At 40.5% G+C, this 26,485-nt stretch overlaps 1 protein-coding gene across 2 annotated transcripts in view; it reads left to right on the forward strand.

The window, feature by feature from the left end:
* kdm4b (lysine (K)-specific demethylase 4B) overlaps positions 1–26,485 on the forward strand; it is a 93,197-nt gene that overhangs the window by 46,986 nt on the left and 19,726 nt on the right. For both annotated transcript variants that reach the window (XM_036586345.1, XM_036586344.1), the window contains exons 8-14: positions 2,724–2,861; positions 13,211–13,407; positions 15,141–15,361; positions 16,802–17,016; positions 17,633–17,756; positions 20,339–20,517; positions 22,142–22,328. In XM_036586345.1, the coding sequence (XP_036442238.1) occupies positions 2,724–2,861; positions 13,211–13,407; positions 15,141–15,361; positions 16,802–17,016; positions 17,633–17,756; positions 20,339–20,517; positions 22,142–22,328 (1,261 nt within the window). The remainder of the gene's footprint in view (positions 1–2,723; positions 2,862–13,210; positions 13,408–15,140; positions 15,362–16,801; positions 17,017–17,632; positions 17,757–20,338; positions 20,518–22,141; positions 22,329–26,485) is intronic.

Below are 26,485 nucleotides of genomic sequence, written 5' to 3' on the forward strand. Positions count from 1 at the left end.
TGGATAGAGAGAGAACAAGATGAAATAGAGAGAGAGAAAAAGAAATGTGGATAGAGGGGGAAGAAGGAGAGGTGGAAAGAAAGGAATTGAGAGGTGGATGGAGAGAGTGAGCAAGAGGTAGAGAGAAAGTAAAAGAATGACAGTGAGAGTTGGATAAAGAGAAGACAAAGTAGTGTGAGAGGTGGATAGAGAGAGAAGGAGGGAGAGAAGATGAATGATGAGTGAGATTAGTGAAGGAGGGAAGCAATTGTGGATGGAGAAGGAGAGAATAGAGAAAGGAAGTGAGGGAAAGGTGGGTTGAGAAGGAGTGAGGGAGTGGTGGAAGGAGAGAGGGATGGGGAAATGAGGTGAGGAAAAGGTGAATGGAGGAGGAGAGAAGGAGAGGGGAGAGGGATAGAGGAAAACAGAGGGAGAGGTGGATAGAGAAATGAGGTGAGGGAAAGGTGGATGGAGTAGGAGAGGGAGTGGTGGATGAAAGAATGAGAGAGAAAGAGTGGTGGATGGAAGAAGAAGGGAAAAGGAGAGATGGGTGGAGGAGGGGAGAGGAGAGATGGGTGGAGGAAGGAAGAGGTGGATAGAGGAGGAGAGAGGGAGCGGTGGAAGGAGAAGGAGAGAGATATAGAAAGGAGGTGAGGAAAAGGTGGATGGAGAAAGAGGGAGTGGTGGAAGGAGAAGGAGAGAGGGAGTGGTGGAAGGAGGAGAGAGGGAGCGGTGGAAGGAGGAGAGAGGGAGCGGTGGAAGGAGAAAGAGAGAGCGCGGTGGATGGAGGAGAGAGGGAGATATGGAAGGAGGAGGAGAGGTAGATGGAGGAGGAGAGAGGGAGAGGTGGATGGAGGAGAGAGAAGAAGAGGGAGGTAGATGGAGGAGAAGAGAGGGAGAAGTAAATGGAGGAGGAGAGAAGGAGAAGAGGAGAGGTTGATGGAGGAGGAGAGAGAAGAAGAATGAAGTCGTTTACAGCTTAATCCGACACTTATGACCTCTCATCACTGAAGTCCTCACTGACTCCTCTCAGTGCTGCTTCTTCCATCAGCTCAGAGTCACACAGAGCTCCTTCAGTCCTAAAGATGTCTGTGTGCAGTGAACACGCTTGGTCAGCAAGATTGACCACTGATTAAAAATCTTCAGGCATTCTGAGTTCAAATGAAAATGATGACGCTGCAGTCCCTCGCTCATCCTCTGCTGTCCAGTGCGTTGCATGTGAACGAGTCCACTTTCTCTTTGAGGCAGAGGACATAAAGAAATGGCCAGTCTTTTGGTCTCAGCCTTAGCCTGTCAGACAGTTCAGACAAGGCCACGATTGTGGACGCACTGCGGACCAGCAGGCACTGAAGCATGAGACAGATGGCTTAATATCTCCTTCCACCTTAAAATGGTGCAGCAGTTACATTTAAGCTGGAACGGAAAATTCAAATACAAAGCCAACTTCAGTGCCTCTCCATTTAAGGTGGAACGGAGAATTCAGTCAAAAACTTTTAAGTACGAAACCAACTTTGATTTTATTTGAAAATATGATTAGTGTGATATAAACTGAAACGGTCAGAAACTTGAATCATACTCTGATGTAAAATTTTGAACATATTTAATTTCTATAATCAGTTAACCTTTCAGCTTTTTTTGGATTAATCAGTAATTTTAACGATTATGTTCCTATTTACATTTATATTAGAAATACATTTAAATAATGGCTCAGGAAACACACACACACACATCATCTAAACCGCTTATCCTTCTGGGTCGTGGTGGGGTGCTGGAGCCTATACCAGCTATCATTAGGCGGAAGGCAGGATACACCCTGGACAGGTCGCCAGTCCATCGCAGGCTCAGGAAACAGGAAATTGCAAATTTATTATCTGTTAAAATATATATCAAATTTGTTTACTGTTACTTTCATTTCTGTGAAGAAATCTTTTGTCTATTTAATACTGCCCCAAAACGATTTTTATATATTATATTTTATAACTATATAACTAATTTATATTATATTTTATAACTGTTTATAAATATATTATAACTATAGTGTATCATCTTATTTTCTGAATAGTAGCACACATTTGAGCATCTATTTCTCTTTTTTTTTATAAAGTAATGGAAACTTGGGCATTTCTATGATGATGATGATGTTGTAGTAAATATAAGTAAATATAGCAATAATAGCAATAATCATCTCTGTCAGTTGCGAGGCTGAAAGCGATAGGGCTGAGCAGTGCTGCAAAAATGTACTTGTACTTGTAGAGATCGTTGTTTTACTATTTGCCTTATATATTTCTATTAATTGTTTTTCCCTTTATTTCTTTTTGAATTGATTTATTTAAGCTTTTTTCTTTACCATTTTTAAATTATTACTATGGGTTTGTAGTTATAATTGTTTTATTTTTTATATATATATTTATATTTTATATTTACATTAATGTCATAGACTTTTAAATTACTCTCATGCTGGTGTTTTAATTTTCATTGTTTCTTGTTCAGCACTTTGAGCTGCTCTCGATTATAGAAAGTGTGCTAAATAAAGTTTATTACTGTTGTTATTATCAATAGTTTATTTTTAGTTTATACTTTTTACAGTCAAGTTAGAACAGACACAATACACCAAGAAAGCTGGAAAGAACGTACAATGTTAATTTTAGTCATTATGTTAATAACGAACGTGGAAATATATCACAGCGTTGCTATAAAAGTGTGTTGATGTTCTCTGTTCTGCTGTTTGTGTCTCTCTTGTGTAGATCACTCAGGAGGCGGGCGAGTTCATGATCACGTTCCCGTACGGCTACCACGCCGGCTTCAACCATGGCTTCAACTGCGCAGAGTCCACTAACTTCGCCACACTGCGCTGGATCGACTACGGAAAAATGGCCACACAGGTGGGCAACATGTCTCGAACAAATCCAACACTGTTTATTTATTAATTAATTAATTAATAATAATAAATACTAGAATAAGCCATTTTTATGTAGTCCAGTATGTGCCAATATACAAGCACAAATCTGAATGTTAACTGTTTATTTAACAGAGTTCAGTGTAATTGTTTTCAGTTGAAGGCAATAGTTTGACAGAAAGGAATAGTTCAGCAAAAATCAAATTTACCAAGTTTTCTTCCCATTTTGCTAATTGTAGCCAGTCAGCTAAGACATGCTTTGTTTCTGAAGTTTGCTTCTTTAGTTTTGTACTGAATCTACGAGGATAATGGCGCTAACGGTTAATGGAAGCTTATACCCCACCGAATAGCATTGTGTGAACTACGTGCTTAAATCGTCACATTTGCTTCAAGCCATGTTGTTCAGTATCTCTAATAGACTTGATGTTGTGGTTTCTGACACTGTATGACACACTGTTATCTACGAATACGGACTAAAGCACATTGCATATCTTTGCATACGCATGTCAGTACATTGGTCTGAGAACTGCAGTGTTCGGTCTGTAGAGTTGTTTGGCTTTAATCCTCTTCTGAGTGAGCTGCACCAGCAGGTTGTGCTAAAGGGAGTGAAAGGGAGCAGCTTGGAGCCACCAGGCCGAGCACACGCTTATGCCCTTTTCACTTTTCATCAGCATTTTCATCAGCATCGTCGCAACTCTCCACTGCAGTTACATTGTCCTCGATCAGGCTTAGTGAATTACAGCAGGATTCATTCACGGGGTTTTCAGGTTGTTTTGAAACAAGTTTGAGTCAAAACCACCCTGGACAATAGCTGTGTCCCAATTCAGGGGCTGCTTCCTTCGAAGGCTGCGTAGACCCGCGAAGGCTGGACTGAAACGAGACGGTCTGCTCTCTGGCGGATTTCCTGTTCGCACCACATCACTGCTGTTCCCGCCCTTACCGCTGCGTTACGAAACGCCGCTCTTGTCAAGTTCTTTTAAAGTTCTTTATAGATGGAGCCAAAAACTTTGATTTTAGTTTTTTATTATTACATTTATTAGAGCTGAAGATGCTTTGCTCCCTAAAACAAAACAAAACGTTAGTGTAAGTTTTGCTTCAGACCACATTGGCTTTTTTAACATTTGTATCTTTAGCTATTTGACCGAGTTTAAACCCAATACTTACATTTAAAAGTGTCTCTTCAGCCGCCGTTCGCTCCTCTGCTGACGCCGCCATGTTCTCAAATCCTCGTCTGCATGCAGTGAACCGGATATGTTGGTTGAAGGAGCCTTTGAAAAGAGGCAGCCTAGTCGCGCCCGCTGTGATGCAATCGACCTTCAACTATAGCCTCTGAAGGATGCAGCCCCTGAATTGGGATATATATACATACTACTTCTCTCTCTCTCCCTCTCTCCTCTCGGTTTTCTTTGTCTTTCTCGTTATCCCTCTCTATCTGTCCCTCTGTGTTTCTTCTTTTCTTTCTGTTCTTCTTTCTTGGTTTTATGTTTCTCCCACCCCCCCTTAAATTTCTTCTCTCTTGCTTTTGCTTGCTCTCTGCTCTCTCTCTCTCTCTCTCTCTCTCTCTCTCTCTCTCTCTCTCTCTCTCTCTCTCTCTCTCATTCACTCCGTCTCTCCGTGTTCAGCTCTTCACAGCTGTTGTGATTAGAGTGAGTGAGGGGAGAACGGTGCACCGAATCATTATTTCAGTTTTGCTGGAGTTTTGCCTCCTCGTACATCTTAATGGAGGAGCTCATTAGTGGAACCTTTATAAAGACGGGTTGCAGGGCTAAACACACACACACACACACACACACACACACACACACACACACACAGAGATTCTTAAAACGAGCAGACAAATGATCTCTACTCAGCGCACACGAACGCCATCCTGCACAATAACAGATCTGCCTGGACAGTCAGCCATGATAATTGTATTTAAGGCTAATTAGAGACTAATTTATGCTAACCCTGACATGGATCAAATGATGTTGTATATTAAAAATGAAATAAAAATGGAAATAAAGGTGAAGATCGAGAGGCCTCAGGCTGCTATAAATTGCCTACTACTGGTTGCTGGGGGAGTGTGGCCTGTAGGGGACGCCTGGTTTCCTGTGAAATGTCCCTCAGGGTGTCTCTGGTTATCATAGTGCTAAAGGGAAGGCGGTCAGAGGGCTGAGAAAGAATCAAGTCTCAAAAGAGCAGAAGGAGCATGACCTCCTCCTTACTCTAATAAACACAGGCTGCTAGATTTATATTTCAAATCATTTAATCTGTCGACTGTTATTCAGTTATTTGAATAATCTAACCATTATACCTCATTTTGTTGTCCACTGTTTGCTGCCACTATCATACTGAGTTCATTCTGTTTAACAGAAAGTCCTGAAGGGTCAGTCTTAGAGAGGTCAGAGCACTAAATCACAGTCATTATTCAGCCCCCAGATACAGTATTTAATTCTTAGTGGCCAAACAGAAGATAAAGTTACAGATGCATGAAAAGAAAGCTATGTTTTGTGTGTGCAAAAGTTCGTTTGTGTTTTGTGTATTCAGATTTCTTTCTTCAGCAGCTTTTGGGTGAGTAAATGATCATGACAGTCAACTTCCATTTAGCGTTCATCCGAATCTGGTGTAAAACACGTTGATTTTTGGGAACACTGTAAGCACTGAAAGCAGCTAAACAGCTATCTGCACATTACATTGCAAGTGGCAATCATCGGGGTCCAAACACTGCGTTAATATTGATTAGCCAAACAGAACTAAGATAAGGTTACAGACACGTGGAAAGAGAGCTACGTTTTGTGTGTGGTGAAGTTGGTTTGTGTTTTTGGATTTCTTTCTTTAGTAGCTTTTGGGTGGGTAAATGATCATTAGCAAGCGTGATAGTCCTTACATTTAGTTTTCATTCCAATTTGATGTAGAACACTGACTTTTGGGGACGCTGTAATTGCTGAAAGCTAAACAGCTATCTGCACATTACATCGCACGTGGCAATCATTGGGGTCCAAGCACTTTGCATTAATATGGAGCTAGTAAACACAAATGATGGGCAAAGTTTTTAGAATCAAAAGGAGAGAGGAAAAGTATACCAAACTTCATACACATTAATCTTCTCACCTTGTGGTAAACAACAGATTTTTAACAAATGTCAAAATACATAGAAAGCAATACAATCTTTGGGCATGGGTTTATTTGTATTGTGTTAGAACTCAATGAACTAAAGAATTCCACAGTAGTTATGCCTGTATTTTTGTTTTATGGTGCACCAGAATTTCATGATAAAATCACTAAAGTTCTCTCTTAGGAATGATGCCGCCAGACTTGTGGGTCTTGTTTCTGCACTTTTCAGCTATTTAAGTACTCATGAGTTTTTCATGTATGAAAACTCTAAAAAGTTCTTTAGTTATTCTGCACATTCAGCCTGTGATGTGAGTCTGTTACAAATCCATGTTTTTAAACCTTGCAAACTCGAGCAACCTTGCAAACCTCCACATGTTGACATCACCAAAGTGAGAAAGACTGCAGGGTTTATGGTGCCTTTTTGGACAGGCGCAGTGTCTCTGGCACTAGAGTGCTTTTGCTTTTAATTAAGCGACATTGACTAATCATTGCGGTGCTATAACAAACATTCACATACAAATCCTTTGCTTTATTCCTACTGCTGATGTAAGCAGCACCTAAAGGATGTAGATATTAGCGAGAGCATTTTTATCGGACACTTTCACTGCTGCTGCAGATAAACATGCTTTCTATGGCACCGTTATGAAAACACGTCAGGGAAATAAACATAGACGATCTGGACAGCCCTCAGCATCGTCCTTCCACTGCTGCAGCTGTGAACAAGAGAACGAGCGCAGCCTCCGATCATTTAGCATCGTTAAAAACTGGCCTGGCCTCATTGCTTTCTAAAGCCTGAAGGGCAAAGCCTTTCATTCAGGAGCGCTCTGCATGTTTGTACACTCGCTGTCTCGCTGATGGAGGAGTTTAGAGTGTATGTGTTTGTGTGTTTGGTATGTGTTAAAATGCTGTAGTTCCTTCTGATGAATCCATCTGGAGTGTTATTTGGGATGTAAGAATCAGTAATGCTAATATTTAGTAAAGCATTTGGTCATTTATTTAGCCAAAATAACATTCTTGGGATATATATATATCCCAAGGAGATATATATATATATATATATATATATATATATATATATATATATATATATATATATATATATACACACATAAATTGTTTTTATATGGTTTATATTGTTTTTGCAGTCTAAATTTTCTCCCTCTAGTGCCCATGTGTCAAACACAAGGCCCGCAGGCCTGATCTCAGTCCTGTCCGGCCTCTCTGCATTAATATCGATTATAAGCCAAAAAGAACTAAGATAAAGTTCAAAATGAAGGTTATGGCCCATTTTATATATATTTTTTTTATTGTTTTATTTTTTCTAACGCGTTGAACTTTAGAAACTTAGCAAATAAATAGAAATTGCACACTAAAATTTGCAGAAAAATGCCATATTTAAGTTTATGATCTACTCCTCTGTAGAGGAAGTGTTAACTTACTCTTACGTATATAACCAACAAAACATGTAATTTAACTCTGGATCATTCTGATACTCTGTAGTATTGATGTAATTCAGTCGGTACCATTGAAGTATTGAATTTCATTACCCAGCCCGACTCAGGACTCCCCCCGCCTCCGTTTTTTTGTCTTCTTTTTTCTCTCTGGCTTCAGTTCAGCAGAGGAAATACAGTAACTCCAATCAGAGCTGCACTGGAGCTGTAGTGTTGATATTGCTTTGCGGCTGGCGCTTGTTGTTGTGGTTATTAACGCCACACAGAGATCCGACCACCCCCACCACACCCCCACACACCTCCCCGTGTGGAGTTGTTCACCCTCTCCTGTCTTTGCTGTAGAATGTTCTCCGTAATTGAACACAAGGTTCTCGGTACACCGGAAAAAATAAAAGGCTGGACGTAATATAGTGAACAGACAGTCTGGAGAAAATTAGTTTTATTTTCATCTCTCTTTCTCCCTCTTCTCCTCTTTTTCTTCCTTTCTTTTTTGTCTTTGTAAGCACTCTGCTGCTGGTAAGTGCTCCCTCGGTGGAGTGGGTTGTGATTGCCTGCCGTTAGCTCAGAGAGGACACCTGCCCGGACAGAGAGGATACTGGCGCTGGTTTGGTGGCTGAATCTATCACCTGGAAACGGAGGCTGCTATTTTGGTAGTGTTTGTATCGCACCTGTTCGGAATGATATAGAGGACCACGGCTAGCCAGGGCGGGTGGGTGTGGAAGGTGGGAATGCCAGCGCGAACTGAGGCTGATTTATTTTCCCAAGAAACAGAATGAGGAGAGAAAGTCACGATTTAGCATTTAATGATAATCACACTTTACAAACTTTTGTAGAAAGCTTCCAGGATTCCACCTCCCTTTTTTCTTAATTATTTTTATTTCTTTTAGCACTTTCAAGCTTGCCAACTCTTTGCCAACACTAGTGTTTTTGCACTCCTTTATTTAAAAAGAATTGGATTCAGCCAATGCCATATTCTTACATAAGTGCATCAGCCTGCATTTCATCATCATCTCTTTTAAACAATATGTTTTATTTTATTGGTGTATTAATGTGTTCACTTTGTACACATCTTTATTTTCGTACTTCGAACCAGTCAGGGACATCACACCATTTTGTACACTGGCACTGATTCCAGACTATTCTTACTTAAAGGAACATTTCGCCAAAAGGTCACATTTACACAGTTTTCCACATAGCCCAGACGTAGTCAAGCAGCCAAGGCGTGCTAGGTGTCCAAATTTTGCTTTTTAGGTTTTTCACGGGAGTGACAGTGCTCATGTAATTAAGTAATGGAAGCTAAAATCCCACCAACGTTGTATGAGTGTTATCTGTATAAGGAGTTGTTAAATATGTTATATATTATATCACCGTTGTCAGAAGAAAACTTTGTATCTCCACAATGGTAACTTTTTAGGAGAAGGAAAAAACCTACTTTACTTTTAATGTAAGTCAATGGAACCAGACATTTTTCCAAGTCATTTTGGGCTGTTTCCTTTAGTCTGTTCATCATGAAATTTACATACAATGTAAAGGGCAAAGAGTATTTTCAAATTATGTCAAAAATATAAAAATGGAGATACAAGGTTTTTTCCGACAGCAGCGATATATTATATATATATATATATATATATATATATATATATATATATATATATATATATATATGTGTATATATATATATATATATATATATATATATATATGTGTATATATATATATATATATATATATATATATATATATATATATGTGTATGTATATATATATGTGTATATATATATATATATATATATATATTTTTTTTTTTAGTTTACATCTGGAGCTTAGAAGCTAACGTTGCTCACAAACACGAAGTCAATCGTGTCCCAAATTTTTTCTATAAATTCATCTCCCGTACCTCTCTAAACCTGCTCAAACCGCATCCAGCTCTTCATTAAAGTCACACAGATTGTTGATGTGGATTAGGACACAGTTTGACCTTATGGTGAGTTATAAACATGACAAAACTTCACTGTGTAGCTGAACAAGTGGGCGGCCACATTAGGCCTTATTCACACATGCTACCTCTGCGTGGCGTGAGCAGTGTGGCGGTGTGAGCGCTACAGCTCGAACGCACTTGCCTTTCATACATACAGCATTTGTGCTGAGGAGCGGAGCAGCGAGAAAGTTAGACAGACATTCCTTTACCCAGATAAATGGTCACATCAGTCACTCTGCTCAATAGAAATGTCATTTATGAAAGTGCACGGTTTGTTTGTCCTCCACCGCATTCTGACTTGTGATTAGGACAAGTTTCAAGCCTGATGGACCAACCAGGAAATCTGTTTGCAGCACAGAATGTAACTCGTATTTTGTTATGAATTAAGAAGTTTGTATATGGGTTTTTTTTTTTTCTTAATTTACACTGTTTTTCACGGCTTATTTCGGTATATACTGCTGCATGACAGACAGAAAAAGTCAGCGCCGGGTCCATTTCCTGGGATGCTCTGCCACTTCGCACATGCAGCCTATGTGAAAGTGGTGACCAGTTACCATGGGCGGCAAAATGAGAAGCAAGTCTTTCCAGGTCGCTCACGCCATACAGGCTACAGTATGCGTGAATCAGGCCTTAGAAAGCAGGTGACCACAGAAGCCGACTCCCCTCTGTGTGCACGCACATCACACAGGCACATGGATGCTAGATTTCCCTCGTGATTTGTTCATTTGTTTTTATATATCTGCATATAACGTATTTCCTCAGTTTTAAAAGTTAAGTTGGACAGTTATCTATAAATAGAAACAGCAGAAATAAGCGTGATCTGTGGCGTCCACATCACTGCGTAACGTGTAAGTTGTATGTTGACCAGCGGCTGCTTGCAGCGTTTAACGACACTGTGCAGTTTTGTTCGCTTTTGTAGTTCACAGTAAGTAATACTGTGCTCTTAACGATGGTTTCTCAACCACTGGGCCGCAGACCACAAGTACACCGTGAAGCACCCTCTGGTGGTCCTCAGGCCTTTATAGGGAAGGACCAAGTGGTCCGTAATGGTCCGTCAATGGCACTTTGTAATTAAAATCAATGAAAAATGATTTCAGATGGTAAACGGCATTAATACATGCCCTGCAACAACAGCACAAAGCAGCTTCATTAATTTTCTTGAAACAAAACACTCCCCTGATGTTCCGTAATCCACTAGTGGTGTAAATTTAATTGCAGATGTTTTGCTGATCCGTTCTTTAAAGTACATTTTGTAGCTTGCATTTTCTCCTTTTATATGTATCGATCTTTTAAACTTTTTAAAAAATAACATTCATAACATTTGAAGATGTAGATGCTTCCCTCAAAAGCATTTAAAATGCATCATGACAAATCATACTATCATGAGGTGTAAGTCTGTGACCTCACCACGACTTGATTGCAGTTCTCACAAATCCTCACAAAATAGCAAATTTCTTGGCAAATCAGATCATTTTGTCCATTCAGAATTCATTTAAATAGACTCTGAACACACAGATGTGTCTGGATGAACTGTTTACACAGCAGTGGAATGTAGACAATAAAAACCAATATGTGTAGTTTATTAAACATTTGCAAAAAAGCTTGAGAATAAAAAAATAATGTAAGCGATGATAATATCCCAAAATCAGTGCTGCAGCTGAATCACTGTATTTAGATCGATGCATTCTGTGTTTTTACAGTAGTAAATTGAGGTTATTTTCCAGCCATTGAAAGAGACGAAAGAGCCTAGAGTCTCAATCATGCATCTTATCTGATATCGTCAAAGATGCTGGATTTCTGAGAAGACTTTTTTTTTTTTGTTTTTTTTTGTTTTTTTTTGTCGATAGCTCTCTGCCTGATCTAATGGAGGTTTCCTTTCAGCTCATTCATGTTCAGTGGCTTTGAGAGGAACTCCGGAAGATGATGATAGGAAATAAGAGCTCACTGGGTCCAAACAGAAAGAGCAGAGAGTGGGAGAATTATTCCAGTCGATGGACTTTCAGCAGCTCTCTGGACTTTGAACAACCTCTTTTTGTTCATTATATGAAGCTAATTCATGATAAATCACAGCCTAATGTGTCCAGTTGGACTTGGAATACTTCTTCAGCTCAATCTTCAAGGGCCACATTGGGCCTGGTCATCTCCAGATGAATGCTTAATTTCCACCTGTGTTTTGCTTATGTTTGATTTTATCAGTTGGTGTTAAGTGTCTGGTTTTATGTTGTTGTGCCCTGAAAGGCTTTGTAATTTGTAACATCTTGAACACTGAGAAACTTGGGCCCAATCCCATTTCTTATTTTTACCCCTACCCCTTGTTTAAGAGTGTCACCTTGCCCCTTGGAGCTGAGTTACAAGGGGTAGTGGTTGAAATCTTCCCTCTGAAATGGGACCCTCAAATAAAAAGAGCATCACTTCATTAACAGCTACTAGCGCTGCTCTGTAGGCAACCCTGCCAGTCTGCAGTGACAGCAGAGGAGGGTAAAGTTCAGCTCCTCACTGCTGGGCTTTAGTTACATTTAGGGAATCATATGCTTTCAAAGAGGGGGGATGAGACAATTATCTATCATCACCCATCCCTATTTCTTCGGTGATATGAAGTTGAAGTCAGATATTCGCCATCTTCTTGTTTGAAATTTTCCGTTCCACCTTAAACTGTAGACATGAAAACAACCGACATCATCAAGCTTAAAAGTAAATGCTGAGGGTTTCTTGTGTAATTAATGCAGGACTAGTGTCTTAGTTGAAACATTGATGCGTAATAATACACTCTATAGCCAAAAGCCAGAAGTAGTTATTAAGCTCAGATCTTTCCTCCACACCAATTAACAGGTGTACTACATCAAGCACATAGCCATACAGTCTCCATAGACCAGGGGTGTCAAACCTGACCACTAAAAGGGCCATTTTAAAAAATCTCAAGAAATCCGTGGGCCAGCTGTGTTTTTATTTTATTTTATTTTAATCACATAACATTTTGGCATTTTTGTTTGTTCAAAATATGCCAAAGCTACAACGGCAAAAAACAGATGCTAAATACTTGAATGATTCAAAAATCATTTAAAATAAAACAAATTGTTTATATAAAACAATAAGCTAGACCTCTTTAAATCTCTTTGAATGTCCCCAGTGTACAGTAGGTTTTTTAAAACTGCCCATTCGCTTGAACTGGACACCTGGAAGGTTTTTTTATTATTATTATTTTTTTTTTCTCTCGTGGTGCTGTCTCATAGATTGTTGTTGGGGAAGGGGTGGGAGCACACATTACATTGCAGTGCATGCTGGGATCTGTAGTGCAGCTCATGGTGAAATGGACTAATATTAATAGAAAATTAGAATCATTTTGGCCAAGTAGAATTGTGCCACGGGCTTGTTTTGGCCCGCGGGCCTTATGTTTGACATATGGGCCATAAACAATCACTGACAGTATAATGGGTCACAGTGAAGAGCTGTAGTTAGCTAGCTGATCAGACTAGGTCTAGTTTAGAAAATAAGTTGTTAGCTCCTCAGTTTAAACACTGGACTGGATTCTTACTTTATCAGTAAACTAGCCGGTCCATGCGAACAACATTACGGTCAGAGTTTATTCCATTTACAGGTAGTTTTAGGTGTGCGTATATTGAGTATTCTACAACGCCAATCAGCCAGTCCAATTTTAAGACGGGACCTATGACAAAGCTTGTCTGTAAGCGTTCTGTATTTTGCTATTTTAAATCTTGTCTTCTGCACAAACAGAATCACTCCAGTCTTCTACTTGCTGTGCTTTTCTCAGTTCTGTCTAACGCTCTGTCTCCCTCTCTTTTCTCCCTGCAGTGCACGTGTCGCAAGGACATGGTGAAGATCTCTATGGATGTTTTCGTTCGCTGCCTGCAGCCTGACCGCTACGAGCTGTGGAAGCAGGGAAAGGACGCGACGGTGCTGGACCACCAGAAGCCCACCAATCTCACCAGCCCTGAACTGGAGCACTGGAGGAAGAACCGGGTCACCTTCAGAGAGAAAATGCTCCGCAGGTGAGAAACGGCAGCATTGAATTCCATCATTTTGCGGTGAGACAAGACCTTGAGAACGTCTTCTCATTTACAAGTTCCCTTAGTGAGGGAGGATAGGGTAAAAGGGATTATTCCCCTGGTGGAATCTGTCTTATTGTATCACCAAAGACTTCCATACCATGGGAAACTGCATTTACCTTACTTTTTAAAATCAAACTGATGTAGCATGTAAATTGGTAAAATTGTTGATATTGTTCACTCCTTAGTCCACACATACAAAGCTGTGCACACATGATAGTGCTGGAGTTTCAGCCTGGACTGCTTTCTGTCTTTGTTCTCACAGCAGGTAGACAGCAAAAAACACACTGAATCTGACATTTTCACTTCCAGTTTGAGACCCTTTCATATGCAGTGCTGAAATCCGTATCCAATATGCGGCAATGCGCCAGGTCGGAATTCATGCAACTTTTACGTCAATCGAACTCGACATTCATCATCATTTCATGCTGGTGAGACTCATAAACATTTAGGCTGATGTTTCTGTACCAAAAAATTAGAAGACACTCATCGCAATCGCTCTGTGTTCGAAGAGATTTCGAAAGAAATGTCCGAATGCGGCCATAAGAGAACAAGGCTGCAGCATCAAGGGACAGTTAAAAGACTGAAAGCAAAGTTTAAAAGAATCCAAGGAACGAACCAAAGAAGTGACCATGGCCGAATAACGTACCCTTTTTACGGTGAGATCAAACACATTCTGGGTGATGAGTCCAACTGTCAGTCAGTGAAGCTTCATGATGGCTCCTGTGACGCTGGTGAAGATGAAGCTGATCCTGGCGTTCGCTGGCAGTTCAATTGTTTACCTCTGGATGAGCTGCGTGAAGCAACATGAAGTGTTGTTCTTTTGCGCATGTGGGTCAGTTTAGGAGCTGATCTGTTCAGACTGATGTCACATACAGATCACCTTTAAAAGATATAGTGAACAGCCAAACAAAAAAAATCAGATTTGGTGAGAAAATCAGATTTGGGCCACTTTTACCTACTGAGTGAACGTAGCCTTTGATTGGCTGCCCTGTATTGTGCCTCAATCAGAACAGAATTTTTTACATATACTCTCTGAGGCACAGTAACATAAACAGCATGTTTAATTCTAAGAGGTTGGAAAATGATAATGTAAAAATAATTTACAGCTGTTTTTGGTAGATAAAACTACATAAATGTCATAAGTGACACTCAAGTAAGAAAATCACATAGGCTGCATGAAAAAATTGGGATATGGCCCCTTTAAGAAGAAAGTTCAGATAACCAATAATATCAGCTGAAGTGGTGTTATATGGTCTGTAATTATACCGACTCCAATAGTCAAACTCTGCTTTGCTGCCTGTTTTGGTTGTCAGTTAAACCAGATTGTCAGTGTTTTCGGTGAACAGATCAGTTCAGCTCAAACAACAAAAACTCAAAGTCTACATGCCTTGTAAATAACCGACTACAAAACTGTAAACAGTTCTCACAACACTGAACTCTCAGATGTGTGAGTTGTTATATGGTATATCCAATTTCTCCATTTCTTGAAATTATTGGTGGGATTTCCACTTGTGCTAATACATCAGTGGATTCTTCATATCTGCTGATTTCTTAAGCTAAACTGTATGTCAGTTGGTTTAGAATGAGCACCGTGTCTGTATTCAGTGGATAGTTGAATAATACAGATGTGCTTTCTGTTTTATTAATTATTATTTTTTTGTGTGTTCCCTCAGAGCTCAGCAGAAAGTGAAGCAGCTGCGCAGGCTGAAGCTGGAGGAGCTGAAGGTGCTGGCCGAGGAGGGCGTCGAGCTGGACGTGGCTGACTATCAGCGGCGTGTGGAGGAGAAGGAGGCGCAGAGGAGGCAGCAGAGGGAGGAGAAGATGGCCAGGGAGGCGATGAAGACTCTGGAGGCTCTGGAGAGAGAGGAGCAGGAGGCAGCGTTGCGAGGAGAGGGTGAGACATAAGGCCGCTGATGATGAATCACTGTGTAGGCCTGCAGTGCTCCCGGGAGATCTGCTGAAGCTAAATTAAACAGTAGTTCAGCAAGAAGTTAAATTTCAGTCAGCCAAGCGTTTGCTGTTACTTTCATTGGAGCTTTGTTGGTAATGTGTCTAACAAGTAATGGAAGCTTATGCCCCACCATTTCGCAGACTACATGCCTAAATCGTCTTAAAAGAACTTAACAAAAGTGTTTAGAATGAGTTTGATGTAGTATGTAAACAGTGAGTGTGTTTACATACACTCAATAATCCCATCACAATCAGATTTCTGCAGTTATCTGATTATTCAAATGGTCATGTAAACAGCACACTCTGATTTCTTAGAGCAGAGTAAGGTCTAGAAATCAGATTCAGAAATCTGATAAAGAGAGCTGGATTTTAGCTCAGTAATCAGATTTCTCAGTGCATCTAAACTCTTACTCTGATTTCTTTCGGATTTCTCTGTCTGCACATGTGCGAAAACAGATGGCGGTACCGGAAATAAGCGAGCAGATGCAGCAAAACACTTTTGGAGTGAAACCGATTACATGCTTGATGTATGTTCATATTTTCAGTTGAAGTGGGTCGATGTTTTTTTTTTTAAAAAAAGCTGCGGCATGAAGTTCGAGTTTTATGTCACGTCGTCTTCTGTGAGTTTTTTGGCTGGTTGCAAAGCAGAAATCTGATTACTGTCTGACTCACGTAGATCTGGAGTTTCCCCATTATCTGACTACTCAAGTGCATGTAAACGCGTTGATCCGATTACTGACAAAATCTGATTTACTGCAGTTATCGGATTATTAAGTGCATGTAAACGTACTCGGTGTTTCAACTCCCCACTCCATACAGTCCTGATATGGAAACTAAGCAGTAAAAACAGCCTGGTTGGAATTCAACATTTTTGTAATGTGATAAAAACAAACACTTTTACATTTGTCCCTGTTCAGCCTTCAGCAGTTTAGTTCTGCCTTTTCATGCTGATATTGCAAGGAGTGTTTCAGCCTGGATGAATGAGGCACAATATAGGGCGCCCAATCAGAGCAGAACTCATTTACATATTTGAAAGAAACAGTATAAAAACAGCCTGTTTAATTCTACAGGATAAAGAGAGGTTGGAAAATGGTCATTTAAAAATGCATTACAACAGATTTTTTGTACATTAACCTGCAAAAACGCTGTAAGTGGACCTGGGGTGGAAAATTAAATTCAAGAAAAGTTATGCAGGATATGGATTCTTTCAAGTAAACTCTAGTAGACTAGTATGACACACTGTATGATCTGTTAACATGGAAGCAAAATTTAGTCATAAATTTGATCCATGAATGTGGAAAACGATGAATTCTGCTGTAACCCTGCCCTGCTTTATGTTTTGTGTGTTATTGTTGACACTTTTTTTTCCTCATGTTGTTGTCAGCTGATGCCCAGCAGCTTAGCCAGGTGGATGTAAAGAAAGAAGAAGAAAAGGATGGAGAGAAGGATGGAGAGAAGGAAGAAAAGAAGAAGAAAAAGAAGAAGAAGCCGCTGCCACCTGAGCAGGTGACTTTCCAGCAAGCCTTCGAGCAGTTTGCTGCGTCCAGGGCGGTCGAGGGACAGAATAACGGAAACGCGGTCTCAGATCCAGGCCTACAGGTGAGCTCACCTTGGGCCTCATTCACCAATATCTTGCAAAGTTTGTTCTTGAATCTGTTCTTGAGAAAAGTCCTGAGAAAACATCCTCGTCAGATTCATGACGTGTTCTTAAAGCTCAGAACCGTTCTCACCTTTGTGCTCTGGAGAGTATAGATTCTGTTCTTACCTAAGAACAAATCCCAGATAAGAGAACATTACTGAATGTCAGAATCTTCGTGAAAACTGTGAAGAAAGAAGAAATTTCTTCTTAAGAACAGTTGGTGAACGAGGTCCTTTGTTTCTAAAACGTTCATCAACTTTTTGTTTTTTTGGGTTTTTTTTTCAGCCTGCAGCTGAAAAGCGTATGGTGTTTCTGTTGAAAATCATACAGTGGGTTTTCAGTGGCTTTGCAACACATTTATACACATTAAAATGCATTTCATAGCAATCTTTCATGTTCAGATTTCAAATTATATATGATACCCCCTATGAGGAAAAATAAACACTTTATGGCTAAAGACTTGATTTATGTGAATATCTGAGTCTTTTTGATAAATCTTGGTATAAATCTGGATTCTTATGGACTGTTTGGGTTGCAGCGGGTCTGACTGGGTCCTTTTTGATCTCGTACCTGCAGACTAACTCATTCCCGAAGATGAAGATGAAGGTGGAGGTGAAAAAGAGTCGCAGGCATCCGTTTAGCAAACCGCCCACGCGCACCCCGCTCTTCATCGTCAAACAGGAGGCATCCAGCGATGAGGGTGAGTCCAACATTCATTTTATCATCACAAGATGCCTTTAAAGGGCAATTCCACCGAATTTCCGCGTAATTCCATCATTGGGATGTGAACACTCATTGAGAGTGTTGTGATATGATGAGAAATTTACCAACTCAGTTTTCTTTACAGTGGTGGTGGCAGGAACTCAGAGTCGCGATGTCTACAGTGCAGAGGATTTATGTACTGTGCAGAACCACCAGTGAGCCTACACACCTTTAATGAGTTTTTATATGCAGTATTGATGATGATAGTGAGAAATCTGGAAAAAATACTTCTCTTTGGGGACTGTTTTGTCTTACAGTGTCCTGCATGTGCCCCTCTGCCATGAGTGGATTAAAAAAAGTATATTTTAGGCCAAAACCTTCTCAAAACTATAATAAAACAATTTGTTTTAGGTATTAAGGTATTTGTAAGCTTCTCATCTAATAACTCTCTAAATTCTGGAGCTTGTAATTTGTGGTTGATTTGTTAGAAGGCTCCACGACAGGTGCTGACAAAGCTCTATTCGGAGCAATAATCAGAGCTTGGTAGAGTGAAGACATTTAGTACTTAAAATAACAAAAACTGAATTGAATCTTGACCTCAGAACCGGAAAACAAACATAAAAATATGTGTATAGCTACACTTATAGAAAGCTGGGTATGTGGATGGTTTTCAAGCTCTGAATGCATCTCTCTCTCTCTCTCTCTCTCTCTCTCTCTCTGTCTCTCTCTCTCTCTGTCTCTCCCTCTCTCCCTCCCTCTCCCCCTCCCCCCCATTCTCTGTCTCTCTTACTTACTCTGTGTCTTCTCACCCTTCTGTCTTTCTGTTTTTTTTTTTCTCTCTGCTGCAACTGACACGTATTGATCTGGGGATCATGACTCCCAATTACCTGCTTTCAAAGTCACTTTGAGCCTTCAGCAGGAGGACATCTGCAGCTTCTCTGTGAGAGAGAGCGCGAGACAGAAATGAAGAGGGGATAGTGAGGAATATGATGAGGGAAGAAAGATAAGGTGTTTTAGGTGTGCTTGTTTAAGCAGTAACCTTCCACAGCCTGGATACGGGAACCGTAAAGGAGTATGCAGCGGTTTTTACACCTAATGTCCGTCATACTATCATTTACCCGGGATAATCATTTTCAATACATTTCTGTGTAAAAGAACTGAAAAGTCATTTACCATTCTGCATTTATCAGAATAAAGTTTTTTTTTCTCCAGAGTATATTTTGGTTTTTCCATCTGAATTTACAGGACCAAATTGTGAGGCAAATTATTCAGTAACTGCATGAAATAAATGTACATTTTTATCTATTTATTTATTTATTTATTTATTTTTGTAAAAGCTCCCCTCAAATTAACAGAAGATGTGTTTTATGATCATACACATATTGCTATATGCTTATAATTTACTGCTGAAAGCCAGAAATCTTAGACGCTCTTTGTATCATTTTATAAAAATAATTTTTACAGATCAGATCACTGAAGATCACCATCTGTTTATAGTTTATAGCCCAGATTTGTGGAAAAATGGGTCGAATGTCAGTAGACAAAAAAAAAATTGTGAGTTCAGCTACTTTTATTATAAGGGTTTAAAATTACATCACCCATCTATTTGACTGGAAAGAAGACAGTTACAGCTCTCATATGACACCCAGCTTTTGAATGTAGCTTATGAAATATGAAAGTTAGGAAGAATATGACGAAGTGCGTTTTGGAATCATCAGTGGTCTCAAGGAGTTTAAGAGGTTTAAAAAAAAAAAACTCAGAAGTGCTGTTCAGTTTGGGCCAAGTTTGCTTGTGAGAGACACATTGAATCAGTGAAAGTAGAGTGAGTGAAGTGGCACCGATGCAATTTTGTTGCCTAAATGTGATCTGAGATATTGATAATCTCATTAGTGTGTCACTCTCTCTTCATCCGGGGTCGACCAGAGGAGGATGAATTCCTCCCCTGAGCCTGGGTTCCTCTCGAGGTTTCTTCCTCTTACTCTGAGGGAGTTTTTCCTTGCCACTGTCGCCTCTGGCTTGCTCATTGGGGCTTGGACCCATATTCCGTTCCTTACATCTACACCTGGTCTCCTTTTTTATTTTCTCTTATTTTCTTTTTTATTCTTTTGATTCTTCCTAAACCGCTTTTCTGTAAAGCTGCTTTGATGCAACACTAGTTGTAAAAAGCAGTATACAAATATGTTGTTGTTGAGTCTCCCAGTGTGAGATGAACGCTGATCTTTTCAAATCAGGTTCGAGACACATTCATGTAAGCCTCTAGATTGGATATCTGTCTTTTGTGGTCATGTGATTGTTAAGACAGCAGTCAGATCTGGATTCAGCATGCATTCACTGTGGTCATCATGTAGTGTCAGTAGCAAGTCAGGTTTAGCTTTAACTTGCTGATAAAATGTGCTCATGTGGGTCCTTTCAGGGCATTGATGTTTTCACACTAGTGACTGATACGAGTCTGATACTCATGTGAAAGTGAACCATCGAGGCAGAAAGATCAGCAAAACGTCAGAATTGAGATGTAGAGCTTATAATATGAACAAAGGATGCAGTGAAAAAACTCCTGATTGTGTTTTTGTTTCCTTGTAGAACTGTACTCAGGGCTGCCAGTCGGGGGCGGTGTGGAGCAGGAAGCAAAGAAGCCAGAGGAGGGACTTCTGTGGCAGAATCGCTCGCCCAACTTCTTGGCAGAGAAGCAGTTCAATGCTGCCTTGGCGACCATCGAGCCTCACTGCGCCGTCTGCATGCTGTTCTGTCCATACTCGCAGGTATTGACCCGAGAGCCTCATATGTGTGGAGCTGGTCTCAGTTTTATGCTGTTTGATCAGATATTAAACCCTCCGTTACACACGCTTTTGTTCCTTTTCATTATATTCTCAATCGAGAATCTCCTGGTTGAGACTTTTTAGACTGTTTAGGCCAAATCCCATTTTTTATTTTTACACCTACACCTTGTTTTCGAGTGTCACCTTGCCCCTTGGAACTGAGTTACAAGGGGTAGTGGTTGAAATCTTCCCTCTGAAATGGGACCCTCAAATAAAAAGAGCATTATTTCATTAACAGCTACTAGCGCTGCTCTGTAGGCGACCCTGCCAGTCTGCAGTGACAGCAGAGGAGGGTAAAGTTCAGCTCCTCACTGCTGGGCTTTAGTTACATTTAAGGAATCATATGCCTTCAAAAAGGGGACAATTACTTATTATCACCCACCCCTAATTCTTCAGTGATATGAAGCTGAAGTCAGATATTTGCCAGCTTTATGTTCGAATTTTCCTGTTCCACCTTAAAATGGAGCAGCAGTTACATTCAGGCACTTCAGGTGTCAGAACTGCTGGACTATTTAAGGTGGAACGGGAATTTAGCTTGCTAGGTGCTGAGACATTAGCATACTATTAGCGATTTTCTATGCTTATTATGAAGAAAAGGACCATAATACAGTGAATTGACGTTAAACTAAGATAATACAATGATTGTTGTAATTTTTTACAGAGAAAATTCTCACATTTATGGGTTTCTTTGGTCGCTTGTTCAGGCATCTTGCCAGTTTTTCTTTTTTTTTCTCATAACACTCTGTTTGGAGTTTGCCTCTGAAAAACATATGCAGGACCATGTAGCCCTAACACTTCACCCTACCTCTCTATCTCAACAAAAATTGGGACACCCTACCTTTAGACACGCAAAATGGAGGGCTAAGTGATAGGGGTGAGGGGTGAGGTGTGAAATGGGATTGGGCCTAATATTTTGGAAAAAAATTAACATAATTTCCCCCATTGCCCCAAAAATAGAGACCAGCCAAGAAATGTTTGGTGTCTCAAGTTTCCTTCTTTAATTTTAGCAATGGAGCTACAAGGTTAATGTAGCTACTAAGTAATGAAAGCTTATAGCCCACTGGTTAGTACACTGTAAACTGCATGCCTAAATCATCACACAAGTGATAAAGTGAGTAAACAGTACTTAATTAAGCAAAATAGAGGTAAATTGTGTAGCTAAATGTAGTAGTAGCTTTAGTCACATTAGTCACATTTTCTGGTATTTAACAGTAAAGCGACTTCCAAACTGTGTAAATTTCCTGATACCTCAAAAGTGCATTTCTACCATTAAATTGCTTGTAAACAGCAATTACTCACCTGAAAAAATTCACTTAAAAACAGCATAAAATGCTCACTCTGTGCACATCACTTAGCAAGTGCAATGAAACAGTAAGGAGAAAACAAATCTGAACGTGAGAGCCTTATTGATGTTAAGTGTGTGATGTTAAATACAAAACTGTATTAGACTTCTAACTTCTAAATGATTTGCTATATTTTGCGCCCCAGAAATAACTATTTAGGACAAAAATCTGGAACAGGGTGCAAGTTTATCTGTGTGTTTATGTAATTGTGTGAATGTGTCCAGCCTCATAAGGACCCCCCAGCTGGCACAGTGTCTCTGTGTGGAACTCGGACCCGGCCACTGGTTCCTGAGATGTGCTTTAGCGCTGGAGCGGAGAACACCGAGCCGCTGCCCTCCAGCGCCCGCATCGGAGAGGACGGCACCAGCGTGCTGCTGGCCTGCACCAGCTGCAACCTGCAGGTCCATGCCAGTGAGTACAGCATCTAGCCAGCAGTTCTGGAATTGCACCATACAGTTACTGCAGTGTACTTTAGGACCACCACAGTCCAGATATTATTTGGGTGGAGGTCCATTCTGAGCTGAGTACTGACACTGACTTGGTAGTGGCATGATGGTGTAGTGTGCCGGTACGAGTTTGTCAGGCACAGCATTGTTGCTGAGGTTTTTAAACACAGGCTACTGTTTCAGAAACCCTTCTCTTGTAGCTCCACCTTTCTGGTGTACAGTTAGAGACTGTAGCCCATTTGTTGTCCATCCTCTGGCTTTTCGTCAGTGGTCTTTTTCTGACCGCATAGCTGGTTGTGGACCACTCTCAGCCTAGTAATCTGTTACTGTAAATGCATAGAGTGCACCTACACTCTTAAAATATAAGGTTCTTAGCTCGGCTATACTGTTGTAGAAGAAAAGCTTGGTGTAGAACCATTCCATTATGTGGAGGTTATTTTGAACTTTGAAATATTCTTCATGGTTCTTTAAAGAACTGTGTAGTGAGAGTGTTTCTTCTATGGCAGTGGATATCACAACAAGAAAAATGTGGGCCGTCTGGCAGCCCCTGAGGACTGGCTTTAAAGCCACCGTTCCATATTATCACACTGGAGGAGTCTGTTTGTCATGTATTTCTATATATATATATATTGGTAACTTTATTGGTCTATTGGTCGCTTTATTTGGAGTGGTGCTTTGTAGTTGATTAATAAACCCTTCCTAATCCTAACCCTCACCCTGGCCCTAATCCTAACCCTGACCTCAACCCAAAACCTAATCCTAACCCTCAACCCTCAGCCCAAAACCTAATCCTAACCCTCGTATGTTTTTGACGTTACTGAAAGTCTGTTGAGTGTTTCATCTAAAAGGACAGTTCAAAATAGTGTCACTGATATATTTACATAATAATAATAAATATTTATTAATATACCACTTTTTTTAGTTAAAAGGTGTAGTTTATAGAGGATAAATGAATATTATAATAATAATAATAATATGCTGCAAATAAAGTCACTGACAAGTTACAAACAGTAGGAGGAAAAAAGGTGAGCGTATGTTTGTGTACCTGATAAACTGGCCAGTGAGTGTTGGTACTAAGCTGGTGCTCATTAATGCAGTACGGTTCCTCACTCTACCCCGTCATGTTCTCTGCAGAACGTTTCTCCACCCGAGCCTGCTCCTCTTCCCACGCTTTGTATTAATCATCGTTTCCCGCTCGTCTTTCCTTGCTGGCCAGACAGCAGTCCTTTTCCCAGGACCGCAGTGTCAATCAAACGATTCCAGCCAATTTACTGCCACTCAGGCTGAACCTGAAAGTCTGTATTTACTTTGAAAAACATTCTGGTTCTGCACAGATTTGAGGGAGGGGGCAGTGGGGGGAAAACAGGAAGAAAAATAGTTTGTTTAGTTTGTGCTTCTCCTCCGGCCGAGAGTAAGCCGCGTAGCCAATTAGGGTGTGTGTGTGTGTGTGTGTGTGTGTGTGCGCGCGCGGTTGTGTGTGTGTGTGGACTGCTCAGTGAGGTGATGCTGCAGTATGATTGCTCTCTGCAGCTCTAACTGCTGTTGTGTACGGAGAGACTGCATCCAGTCCAAACTTGGAGGAAAACAAACTTGTAGAGCCGTGCGACTTCCTGCTGGAGCCGTAATTGATGTGACTGTTTAGACGTGAATACTGAAGAGTTTGTACAAAAAAGTGAGACCCAGTCAAACTACGGACGAGTTTTGTTTTTCTACCGAAGGATCGTTTCACGTTTCATCAGCGGCACCTTCCTGCAGTCGCCGCTCACCACTGCAGTTACATTAGCATCTCTACAGGCTTAGTGAACTACAGCTCGCTCTCTCTCTCTCTCTCTCTCTCTCTCTCTCTCTCTCTCTCTCTCTCTCTCTCTCTCTCTGTCTCTGTCTCTCTCCCACTTTCTTTCTTGCTCTATTTCTCGCTTTCTCCTGCTCTCTGTCTCTCTTTCTCTCTCTCTCTCGATCGATCTCTCTCGATCTCTCTCTTCCTCTTTCTCACTTTCTTGTGCTCTTTCGCTTTCTCCTGCTCTCTGTCTCTCTTTCTTTCTCTCTGTCTCCCTCTCTTTCTTTCTTTCTCTCTCTCTCAAACTCTGTCTGTCTGTCCTACTGTTTCTCTCATGCATTTTCTTTTTCCTTGTTCTCTGTGCTCTCTTTCTTTGTTTCTGTATCTGTCTCTCTTTCATTTTTTCTCTCATTCACTCTCTCTCTCTCTCTCTCTCTCTCTCTCTCTCTCTCTCTCTCTCTCTCTCTCTCTCTCTGTCTCTCTCTCTTTCTCTCTCTCTCTTTCACTTGCGCATTCACACTATATCTCTGTATCTTTGTTTCTCTGCTCTCTCATTTTTATTACCCTTCTGTCTGTCTCATACATTTTGTTCTCCCTTGTTCTCTCTTTGTCTCTCTCTCTTGCTCTCTCACCTGTACTCCTTGTTTATATATTTTTTGTCTTTTTCTTTTTCTTTCTCTCTCTCTCTTTTTTGCTCTCATATTCTTTCTCGCTTTCTCTCTCTCTCTCACCCTTTCTAAAGTCTGTTCACTCGACGTCCATTTTTGCAACACCGCCAGGCAGTTATTTCCAGCCATACATGACCAGCTGCTCTCTCTTTGAATGTGGACAGACAAAAATACTCGAAACTGAAGCTCCGATTACCGTAAAAAAACATTTGAAATCACTGATAAAATCTGACACAAACCCCAAGAACAGTTTGTAGCGTTTGTCTCAGTAATGTGTAAAAATGTGTCCAGTCCACCTAGCTGGCACAGATCTCCGCTACTGAGGGGGAGCTTTCCCCGCTCACAGTGTAACCAGCAAGCTGATTGGCTCTTTTTCTTGAAAGGTGGAGCTTTCTCCATAAACAGACGCCATGTTGGGCGTTTCGGGCTTTTCCATTCATATTTCAACCAGTGACCGTCTCCTCCTTTATAATGTCTGCTCACTCGCCCGCTCACCCAACCGCTCACACTTCTCTATGTTTCCCCTTTCTCTGTGTCTCTTTCATTCAGTCTTCTCTTTCTGTCTTGGCCACACTCTCGTTATATGTGTGTGTATATGTTGACTTATACAGTGCTTTGACAATAAAAATACAAGTTTATCGTATCTTTAAAGCAAAATAGAGAGAGAGAGAGAGAGAGAGATGTTGGTAAAGTGAATGGCTTCTGGGCTTGTTCGTCCCCCTGAGGAGATTTAAAGGATTTCTGTTTAAATTCTCCTCCAGTTGTTTCAATGTGGCCGACCTGGATTGGGTGTGTTGGAGAGGAAAATAAACCAAAGCTTCTTTCCTGAACTCTGTTATTTCTCAGTTTACTCACTTCTGAAGGATCAAAAACAGTCACAAGATCAGTTTACAGACAGCTTGTTAAAGCGTGTTTGCGTCGGGGGGCAACATTGTTTTATCTTTAAGTGTTTAGAGCTTGTTTTTGCACAGAAGGTGAAGAAAGCTCGCACGTCTCAAATAACACACATGTAACACCTGAGTTTTTTTGGCAAGTCTTGGGAAATTAATGTCTTTGCTCTGCCCACGGATGGATGGATGGATGGATGGATGGATGGATGGATGGATGGATGGATGGATGGATGGATGGATGGATGGATGGATGGATGGATGGATGGATGGATGGATGGATGGATGGATGGATGGATGGATGGATGGATGGATGGATCTGTCTGTCTGTTCTGCCTATCTATCTAGTGGTTGCTCAGTACAAGGCAACGAAATGCAGTTAGCATCAACCAGAAGTGCAGATATACGTGCACATAATACTATAAACACACACACATATACGTGCATATATTTGGTTTATAGTATTGTGTTATCATAGATATATTTGTAATTGTGTATATATTTTTCATATAGTTTATTTTATATATATATGTGTGTGTATATGTATGTGTGTGTGTGTATATGTGTATATATATATATATATATATATATATACACATACACACACACACACAGTGATTGTTGCTGGATTGGGCAAGCTGGCAAAAATCCATTCAACCTATTGAGAAACTATAGCACACAACTCAATTTGTGTCAAAATACCTACATTCAGAATGCGTTACATTCTTTTTATTTTGTATCCTTGCGAAAGTTCACACTGTTAGTGTAGCTTTAGTGCTAGTGTAGTATT

Source organism: Colossoma macropomum, unplaced genomic scaffold, assembly GCF_904425465.1.
Source record: "Colossoma macropomum unplaced genomic scaffold, Colossoma_macropomum, whole genome shotgun sequence".
In the NCBI taxonomy this organism is placed as follows: domain Eukaryota; kingdom Metazoa; phylum Chordata; class Actinopteri; order Characiformes; family Serrasalmidae; genus Colossoma; species Colossoma macropomum.